This window comes from Colias eurytheme, chromosome 11, assembly GCF_061535395.1.
Source record: "Colias eurytheme isolate Ceu_HAF_F1 chromosome 11, ilColEury1 Martin Lab GWU primary, whole genome shotgun sequence".
Taxonomy (NCBI): domain Eukaryota; kingdom Metazoa; phylum Arthropoda; class Insecta; order Lepidoptera; family Pieridae; genus Colias; species Colias eurytheme.
This window is the reverse complement of record NC_142990.1, coordinates 12,986,321-12,997,071: the sequence shown is the minus strand read 5'-3', so window position 1 is coordinate 12,997,071 and position 10,751 is coordinate 12,986,321. Positions and strand designations below refer to the sequence as shown.

General features: G+C 48.8%; 1 protein-coding gene across 1 annotated transcript in view; it reads right to left on the bottom strand.

Annotated features, from left to right (window-relative positions):
• Positions 1-3,006: 3,006 nt before the first annotated feature.
• The window catches only part of LOC149904950 (glycogen debranching enzyme), a 30,225-nt gene continuing 22,480 nt past the window's right edge, over positions 3,007-10,751 (bottom strand). The window contains exons 14-19 of the mRNA XM_090107610.1: positions 9,572-9,837; positions 8,605-8,823; positions 8,396-8,532; positions 4,381-5,425; positions 4,171-4,302; positions 3,007-3,996 (exon numbers count right to left, since the gene is read on the bottom strand). Of these exons, the coding sequence (XP_089963736.1) occupies positions 3,007-3,996; positions 4,171-4,302; positions 4,381-5,425; positions 8,396-8,532; positions 8,605-8,823; positions 9,572-9,837 (2,789 nt within the window). The remainder of the gene's footprint in view (positions 3,997-4,170; positions 4,303-4,380; positions 5,426-8,395; positions 8,533-8,604; positions 8,824-9,571; positions 9,838-10,751) is intronic.

Here is a 10,751-nt window from a genome sequence, read left to right as displayed (position 1 = left end):
CTTAATTAATGTAAGTTTTAAATGTACTTTTAATTGTATTAATTTATTTTATTTTATTTTTTATTATTCTCATTGCAATGTTTTTAATTAATGTAAGTTTTTAAATGTAATATTTAATTTTAGAATTTTATTATTAATTTGGAAATGTTATTGTAAATTGTTAAATTGTATTTTTATTTTAAATTGCATTCATTTAGGCCTAATGTATTAATAAATAATAGTGTGGTAATTAATTGATTAAAAGCAAAACAAACATCTCTGGACAATATTCCAGAGGAAAGCACACAACACCCTGTGATGGCGGGTGCTTTTACAAAAAAAAAAAAAAAAAAAAAAAAAAAACCTAACCTAACCTAACCTAACCTAACCTAACCTAACCTAACCTAACCTAACCTAACCTAACCTAACCTAACCTAACCTAACCTAACCTTCTACTTGAACAGATTCTAGCTGAAGGAGAATCCATCGTGCCTGTGTCAGCCCGGAGTCGACGAGACGGTTTCTCACCTGTTGCTCGAGTGTCCGATTTTCGCAAGAGATAGATATGTTATTGAGCAAAAATTGGGCATCGCGATGACGGGTGAGAATCTGCCTGCGGCCCTGGGGGATGAGATGAGAACTGAATTCTTGGAGAATACTCCAAGAATTCAGTTCTCACACACCACCCTCACAATTCGTTCGCAATAGCGAACGAATTGTGAGGGTGGTTAATAAAAGACACTGTTATAAGTTGTGACTTTAGGGTTAAGTTTTATAAGTGTTGTGCCGTATTGTTTTATTGTTTTCATTGTAATGTTTTTAATTTATGTAAGTTTTAAATGCAATATTTAATTTTATTTTATTATTATCTTGGAATTTCATTGTAAATTGTTAATTTGTATTTTTTACTTTTAATTGTATTAATTTATTTTATTTCTTTTTATTATTTTCATTGCAATGTTTTTAATAATGTAAGTTTTAAATGTAATATTTAATTTTAGTATTTTATTATTATCTTGTAAATTTTATTGTAAATTGTTAACTTGTATTTTTTACTTTGAATTGTATTAACTTAGGCCTAAATGTGAATAAAGAATTTTTGGTACTTATTTATCTGATTAAAAGAAAATAAACACCTCTGGACAATATTCCAGAGAAAAGCACACAACACCCTGAGATGGCGGGTGCTTTTAAAAAAAAAAAAAAACCTAACCTTGGGGTATTTCAATTGTATTTTAATTTAGGCCTTAATCTTATATATAAAAATGAATCGCAAAATGTGTTGGTAAGCGCATAACTCGAGAACGGCTGAATCGATTTCGATAATTCTTTTTTTATTATATTCCTTGAAGTACGAGGATGGTTCTTATGTATTAGAGAAAACGTAAACATGTACCACGGGCGAAGCCGGGGCGGACCGCTAGTTATGAATAAAGAAAATGGTAGTTCTTTATTGAATCAAAATAAAGGTCTCTGGACAATTTATACTCCAGACGAAAGAATTACACAACACCCTGTGATGGCGGGTGCTTGGGCGTATGCCAATTAGTTAATCAGTCAATTTGGACATAATGGGATCAATCGTGCGCAAGCTTTTTGTTAATATCGCATTTTTCGTGTCGACTGACGACTTGCAAGTATCGAGTGTGAATTTTCTTACGGATATTAAGTTTAGTAGTTATTAGTACTTAATGGCTTGTGTAAGGTTTTAGGAGAAATAAATAATAAAATCATTTGAAATTATAAAGAAAATTTATTGATACAAGCAATATTTATTGCACAAAAATATACTCATATAAACTTAATACAATTATAAAAAAAAAAATACATACATATTACATTGCATTTATGTTTACAAAAATATTTGATACAATATGAACCGTATTAATACTTAAACTATGTAAAATATAAATAACATTAGACGTTTTTAATAATAAATCTCGAGCATTTATATCCCTACAATAATAATTAATAATATAGACAAAAATATATTATTAAATTTAACGTAATTCTTTAACACTATGGCACATACAGGAACAAACGTTACAACAGCGAATCGGCGGCCGCTACATTTCGAATATCGCGTAACTCAAACAGGAGAGAGCTGCGTCAAGCGAGACTCAGGAAATAGAAAGCAAGCAGCGCCGCCGCGTAGAAGGCGCCGTTGAGCGCCAGCAGCGCCCGCACCGTACCGCGCTGCAGCCGCCGCGCGCCCACGCGCCCCACGCCCTCGCGCCCTGAGACCTCGCGCCCTGCGCCCCCGCGCCCCGCGCCGCGCCGCATCGCGCCCTCGCTGGGCGCCGCCTGCAGCGTGGCGCGCTCGCTGTCCAGCGCCGCGTCGTACGCGCCGTACACACCGTACGTTTCGTACGTCACGCTAGCGTCCTCCGGGGCGGCCCCCTCGCGGCCCTCGTCCGCATCTCCACCCGACCCGGCGCTCGGCGGGCGCGAGGCGGCCGGCTCGTCGTCCGGCAGCGCGAACTGCGGGCGCGGCGCCGTCGGCTCCGGCGGCCGGCGCGGGGACGGGGAGCGGCGCCGCGCCCGCCGGCCCGGCTCCGCGGGCGGCGCCCGGGGCGGCGCGCGGCCGCGCGGCTGGCGGTAGTCGAGGGCGAGCGAGCGGCTCCGGTACGTCCCCGGGAGCTCCCGGTCGCGCGATCCTATCACGCGGGGTAAATCGCGGCGCCGACGTCGTAGAGAGACGAGTCGCCGGCGCCTCGCGGGCGGCTCGTAGGCAGCCACGTCGAGCAACACCGCCGCGGGTGGAGGCGGCCGCGGCTCGAAGAGCGGCATGCGGTGCGGCGACGCGCCGGCGCCGCAGCGCAACGGCAGGCCGTAACGGAAGTAGCGGTCGCTGTACACGACGGTGGCGAGCGCGGCGGGGTCGGGGCGCGCGGGCGGGCGGCGCGGGCGGGCCGGCGCGCGGCGGGCCGGCAGGCGGCGCAGGCCGGGCCGCTCGTACGGCTCGGCGTACAGGCGGCGCGGGGACGGCGCGCGCGGCGCGTGGCGCAGGCGCCGCACGCGGGCGCGTCAGTCGGCGGGCAGCGGGCGCGCGCGCCGCGCCTGCTCGGCGTCGTGCAGCGCCTCCAGCACGCAGGCCGAGCTCCAGGCCTGCGTGCGGCACGAGTCGCGGCAGAAGGCGCCGCCCGCGTTCGTCAGCTCGGGCAGGCCGCGCCACGGGCTCGCGCGCAGCTCGGCCACGTGCGGCGCGAGGGCCGCGTACGTGGCGGCGACGGTGCGCGCGTGGCAGCCGTTCGCCTGCGCGAAGATCAGCCGCGCGCGCAAGTAGAAACCGACGGGCCACAGCCACTCGGGCCCCTGGTGGTAGTTGAAGCCGTGCGCGACGCTCGGGTCGGTGCCGTCGTTCGAGTTGTCGTAGTCGCCGCGGTAGGCCCAGTCGGCCGGGTCGAGCGTCTTGACGCCGAGCGGGCCGAGCAGCAGCCGCTCGACGCTGTCGAGCGCGAGCCACGCGTGCTTCGGGTCGAACAGGTCGGGCGCGACGCACATCGCGACGGGGAAGTTGCAGCGCAGCTGGTAGTCGGCCCACGGCTGCGAGGCGCCGTGCGAGTCCTTGTAGATGGCGCGGCGGTGCACGAGGTCGGGGCGCGCGTCGGCGGCGCCGGGCGCGGGCGGCACCCAGAAGTGGCGCTCGAAGGCGCGGCGCAGGCGCTCGGCCCACTGCGCCCAGGTCCAGGCGGAGAGCGCGCCGTCCCGGTGGCGCCGCGCCACGCCCGGGTACGGGTAGCGCGCCGCGCGATGCTCGCGCGCCAGCCAGGCGGCCGCGCTGTAGGCCAGCCCCACCAGCTCCACGGCGCTGCCGTCGCGCGGCGTGGCGGGCCGGCCGCGCGTGCCGGCCGCGTCCGACGAGCCCATCTTGTCCATCCACGTGCCGCAGTTGGCCTCGTTGCCGCCGAACGGGAACCCGGTCTCGGGGTCGACGCCGATCTGCACGTTGAAGCCCTTGTCGGTCATGTGCGCGTCGATCTGCCGCCCGGCGTTACGCTCGCGGAACACTAGCCCCTGTGGCGAGAGAGTCACGGTGAAACTTCTTTAGGCGCGTTGAGAGTAAAATTTCAAGGTCGCGTCGTGGAAATACGTCATGGAGTATGGAGACACATGTTTAGTGCATTCGCTGCATTTATATACACCCACACTAACAAAATGATACCGTTCGAATGTTCCACACTCACTCACCTGGAAGTGCGTGTCGAGCGCCTCCTGCATGACGTCGTGCAGCGGCTGGTCGCGCGGCGCGCCCGGGGCCGGCCACAGCCGCGCCACCGCCTCGCCCAGCAGCGACCCGCCGCCCGGCACGTGCGACACGTACTGCGACACACGGTATGAAGCGAGTTGTTAATATATAGTTGTTAATATATCATATATCATTAACGAAACGTCGATCACCTGTTGGATGCTCTGCAGCCACCACCAGACGGCGTCCCGGCAGTTGTACCTCGCGTTGAGGCCGCCGTCCAGCAGGTTGGGGATGAGCCCGTGGCGCAGGCACGCCGCGAAGCCGAGGATGTGCGCGCGGGCGTCCTCGTAGCGCCCCGTCAGCAGGAACAGCCCGCGCAGGGAGATGAACGTGTCGCGGCCCCAGCAGCGCATGTAGCCCGTGGCGAAGTGCGGCAGGCCCGCCGACAGCGAGCAGCGCGCCTCGGGGCCCGCCGCCGGCAGGCGCGCCGACGGCACCGCGCCCGCCAGCTGCACGCTGGTGAGCGCCAGCTCCTGCGCGAAGCGGGAGCCGCGCGCGGCGCCGCCCAGCCGCGCCAGCGCCGCGCCGCGCACGGCCGCGAGCAGCGCGCGCACCACCGCGATGAAGTAGGCCGGCACGAGGAAGCGCGGCAGCTCGGCCACGGGCCGCAGCGCCTCGCGGTAGCGCGCCGCCACGCCGGCCAGGCGCGGGTCGCCCTCGAGCCGCCGCCACTGGTACTCGAGCAGCCAGTCGCCGGCGCGCAGGTTGGCGCACAGCGGGTGGCCGAGGTCGTCGTCGCGCGCGATGGGCTCGAGCGCGGACGCCACGCCCTGCAGGCCCGCGTACACGAGCGGGCCGTGGCCGGGCACGTCGTACACGCCGCCGGCGCGCTCGCGCTCCTCGGCGTCGCAGCAGTAGAGCAGCACGTGGAAGTCGGGCAGGTCGAGGTCGGCCAGCAGCGGCGCCAGCTGCAGCGGGTCGGCGGGCGGCGCGGGGCGCAGCAGCGGCGCCAGCGCGGTGAGCGCGGCGGCGTGCGGGCCCAGCGGCGCCACGCGCAGCACGGCCACGGCGCCGGGCGCCAGCGGCCGGAACGCCAGCTCGGTGACGTCGCCGTCGAGCCGCGAGCCCGCGAACACGCCGGACTCGGCGAGCGGCACGTCCGTGCGCAGCTCCAGCTCGTAGTCGGCGAGCCCGTTGATGTACTTAGGGTGGCGCACGTGTTCCCCGGGAGGCTCATACGGCCGCCCGGTGCTCCTTTTCAATCATTTTCGATCGTATATTATTAGTAACTGCCCAAGTATTGTGAAAGCGAAAATGTAATGACTTTATCTATTAGGAAAATTGGTATCTAGGTAATCTATAATTATCAAATACAACACAAAATCAGCAGTGGTCACTATTTCCGTTATTTTTTGCAATTATAGATTTTACAATAGACTAACAATCACATTTTCCAACTTTATCAGAAAAACTCTTGTTTTTTTAAATTTCTATACCGCAGGAAAATTTCCATAAGAAAGGAAAATTTCAGACAGGAAAATTTCTATACGTCAGGAAAAATTCTTTAAGTCAGGAAAAATTGCCATAAGTCGGAAAAATTTCTATAAGCTGCAAAATTTCCATAAGGAAAATTTATATACGTGAAGAAAATTTCTCTTTGCCGCAAAATGATAAAGAAGGAAAATTTCTATAAGTCAGGAAAATGTTTATAAGCCAGGAAAATTTCTATACGTCAGGAAAAATCCATAAGTCCGGAAAATTTCTATACGTCAGGAAAAATCCATAAGTCAGGAAAATTTCCATAAGAAAGGAAAATTTCTATACGCCAGGAAAATTTCTATACGCCAGGAAAATTTCTATAAACAAGGAAAATTTCTATACGTCAGGAAAATTTCTATGTCAGGAAAATTTATATAGATAAGGAAAATTTCTCTTTGCCGCAAAATTATATAGATAAGGAAAATTTGTATAAGTCAGGAAAATGATTATAAGCCAGGAAAATTTCTATACGTCAGGAAAATTTCTATAAGCCAGCGAAATTTCTATAAGCCAGGAAAATGTCTATTCGTCGGGAAAATTTGTATAAGTCAGGAAAATGTTTATAAGCTAGGAAAATTTCTACACGTCAGGAAAATTTCTATAAACAAGGAAAATTTCTATACGTCGGGAAAATTTCTATAAGTCAGGAAAATTTCCATAAGTCGGGAAAATTTCTTTAAGCTGGATAATTTCCATAAGAAAGTAAAATTTCTCTTTGCCGCCTAATTATATAGATAAGGAAAATTTGTATAAGTCAGGAAAATTTCGATACGTCAATAAAAAATAATACTATAGATAAATTATGATAAAATACGTATTAGGCGATAGAAACGATTCGAATATAAATTTATATTTAAACATGGTATGCATCATAAATAACCTTATATTTCGTGTTTCTCAGAAATAATACAACGGTTCGGTGAGATGGGAGAGGATACGGAAGATTGCTCTAAACCGTTGTTAGGCGATTGTGAAGGTAATATTATTATTTATTTAATTAAGTATTTAATTTGATAGATAAATTAAAAAATTTAATCAGTAAGATAATGTAAAAAGCAGTTTTAATCAATAATTAATAATATTATACAGGGTGAAAGGTAAGACGTTTGACGAATTTAGACAGGAGCTTCTACTCATAAAACTGAACAACTTTTGTTCTACAACTTTCCTGAATTAGAAAAAAATTTGGACTTTGTATGGAAATCGGTCAGCTGTTCCTTTTCAAGTTTCCTTACAAAGTCCAATTTTTTTTTACGAATTCAGCAAAGTTGTACAACAAAAGTTGTTCAGTTTCATGAGTAGAAGCTCCTGTCTAAATTCGTCAAACGTCTTACCTTTCACCTTGTAAATGCGAAAGTTTGTGAGGATGTGTGTGTGTGTGTGTGTTTGTTACTCTTTCACGCAAATACTACTGAACCGATTACAATAAAATTTAGCACACATATAGAAGGTAACTTGAATTAACACATAGGGTAGGTTTTATCCCGGAAATCCCACGGGAACGGGAACTATGCGGGTTTTCCTTTGAAAACGCGGGCGCAGCCGCGGGCGGAAATCTAGTTTTTTATATAAGTTTTAAATTTAGAACTACTAAACTCTTTAATATTATGAGGAATTCTGTTGTAAAAGCGTATACCTTGACCCATAAATGAATTTTTAACTTTAGCTAGCCGGAAAAATGGCATTTCATAATGCTATGAAAGTAGCTAAAGTAAACCAATCTAGCCGTCTCTTCATCGGTGAGATGCCTTATTCTTCTAACTGCATATGCAGCTGAACTAAGCTTAGCAGCGGTGGTGGCAACATGGGCCCCCCATTGTAGCTTCTCATTTAATGTCAAACCAAGAAAAACAGTAGAATCCACAGGGTATAATACCTCCCCGTTTAAAATAATATTCCTTTTCACCTTTTTTACATTTGAGAGGATAAATTCTACACAATTTGTTTTTTTTTTTTTCATTTAATAGTAAATTATTAGCATTAAACCAATTAAATATGCGTAAAAGAGCAGAGTTTACTTCGTCAACATTTGTGTAATGTACATCCACATTAAATATTAATGAGGTGTCATCTGCAAACAGTACTATTTCACACATATCCTGCAAATAATAAGGTAGGTCATTAATATACACTAAGAACAAAAACGGTCCTAAGATAGATCCCTGCGGAACACCTTTGTTAATCGGCGCACCGCGAGATTTCTCTCCATTAACTACAATGGTTTGTACCCTGTTCTGAAGATATGAAGCTATGAGATTCTGAGCTAAACCTTTGATACCATAAAAATTTAGTTTCCGTAATAGTGGAATGTTCTACACAGTCGAAAGCCTTAGAAAGCTCGCAGAATATCCCCAAAGCATTCTTTGAATTTTCCCATGCTTTGTATATATGTGACAAAAGAGCTTTAACTTAATGATATATTATATTCTAGCCTGCGCTTTTAAATAAAGACCCGCATAGTTCCCGTGAACCCCCCCCCCCCCCCCAAATCGTAATCGATAGAAAAATGGTCTAGTGCACAAAATAACAATAAAATGCTTTTTTTTTCTGTTATCCCCTGATTTTTTACAAATGACAAACTGTGACTGACCTAACAACTTTATCCAGCGGGCGACGTTTTTTTAAGTTTATATCGTAAACACTCGGATGCGTATATGAAACGGAAGCGGTGGGGGCGGTACTCACAGGTGCAGGCGGTGCCGCAGACGCGCCTCCAGCGCCACGGCGGCCACGTGGCCCTGCACGCGCAGCGGCCGCAGCTCGCGCCCGCCGCACGCCGGCTCGGGCGCCGCGAACGCGGTGCGCGCCACCACGATCACCGACTGCAACACACCGCGCGTCACGCACCGCACCACGACACACCCCCCACTCCCCCCACCCCCCACCCCACCCACCTTGCGCGTGACGGGGTGGTGGCGCGTGACGGCCAGCACGTCGGGGTCCATCTGGTCGACGAACAGCTCGCAGTAGCCGTCGGCGGCGAGCTGGCGGTGCAGGCGGTTGAGCTCGCGGCGCGCGGCCACCAGCCCGCTGGCCGCGCCCACGGCCGGCTCGTCGCCGTCGCCCGGCTCGGCCCAGCCCGGGTACAGCCGCTGCTCCTCCACCACGTGGATCTGTCCGATGAGGCGATACGAACGATCTATACTCGTTTTTGCTCATATTTTTATTCATTTTATAGCGTTTTCGACGATCATTCCCGGACGATCGAGGTCCCTTTGTGTAATTTTTGAACTGAACTGAACGACATTATTATTACACTTATTAAATAATAAAAGACCCGTTTTGACAGCTCACGCTCATGAAGTTTTTTACCGATCGAAATGTTCTTAATGATAATTCCATTTTTTATCGGATATGTTGTGTTGTGCAATGTGCATAATTATTTTTCCATACTGTCTTCAAATTCAAACTTTTCATAATCGATTAGGGAAAAATCAATCGAGAAAAAAAATTAACTAAAAATATATTTTTTAAAACTGTCTCACAATAATTTTGGCTCATCATCTTAAGAAAATAATCGAATAAAGATGTTATTTTAACAAAAATATTAAGTTAAAAAAAATTGATATTTCGCAACATCGTATCACTTCAAAATACCTACAATGTCAAAGTTTAATTCGCTAATGCACTCTACAATACACATTCAACTCGATCTTACACTCACGTAAATTCGAATCGATTCATCGCGAGTATCGAGCGCCGAATCGGACGGTCACGTCGAGAAGACAAACGTCAAAACGGGACTTTTACGATAAGTGTAGGGATAATCACTTCGGCATCGGGCCGAAGAGCATCGAAAGCGGGAGGAGCGAGGAGCGGGAGGAGCGGGGAGCGGGAGGAGCGGGAGGAGCGGGTACGCACGTGGTGCGGCACGAGGTCGTCCAGGCCGCGCGTGGAGCCGGTGCCGCAGGCGGCCGCCGCCACCAGCGCGGCCGTGGGCAGCACGTCGAACAGCGAGCGGCGCGCCAGCGGGCTGGGGTTGTCGTGCGTGAGGTCCAGCAGCAGCGCGTGCGCCACGCGGGGGCGCGCGGGGCGGCGCGCGGGGCGGGGGGCGGCGCCGGCCGCGCGCGCGCCGAACCGGTGCAGCTGCCGGCCCTGCTCGTGCGCGTCCCACGCGCTCTGCGCCTCTGCACAGTGCACACCCCGACCGTTACGCGCCGCGTCATTCCGTGTCATCGCATTATACTACTAATTAGTAGTTACAACTTACAAGTACAGTAGTTACGAAACAGACCCGGTCTAAAAGAGTTCACAATGATCCCGTTCATTATAATCGGCCCGGCGAACCTTGATTCCTATGGCAGTTCGGTGATGGCTCGTATGATGGGTCGGGTCGATACGTTACTATTTTATAGGCGAAGGCGTGGCTCGCATTCGTCGGTAAACATGTTATTACAAATATTATAAACTACATTTTTAAACGTCTATTGTGTTGTTGTTATATTAATTTCAGTTTTTTAGCATAGATTAAGTAGGTAAGTAAAACGAAAATTTTCCAAAACATATCTCGTAAGTTTATAATTCCAACGGAAATTGAAATGGCATAAACCGAATTTGTAATGGCATAAAGCTACGTAAAAATTAATAAATGCGATTTTCAGACGCCTCCAATACGTTTCTAATTTAATGGTGACGCCATTACAAGGTTATGTTTTGAAAATAACTGTCAGTGTCATAGGAATCATATTTCGCCGAGCCGATTATAATGAGCCGGATCATTGTGAACTCTTTTAAACTGGGTCTATTTTGTTATTTTATAATATATTAGCGGTCCGCCCCGGCTTCGCCCGTGGTACATGTTTACGTTTTCTCTACATAAGAACCATCCTCGTACTTCAAGGAATATAATAAAAAAAGAATTATCGAAATCGGTTCAGCCGTTCTTGAGTTATGCGCTTACCAACACATTTTGCGATTCATTTTTATATATAAGATAAGTACATAGAATGTACATTTTTGCCTTTTCAGGGAGACTTGTACCTTCTCAACGATGAATAAAATTTTTTATAAATAAAATCTTTACAAAAACAAACTTTACAAA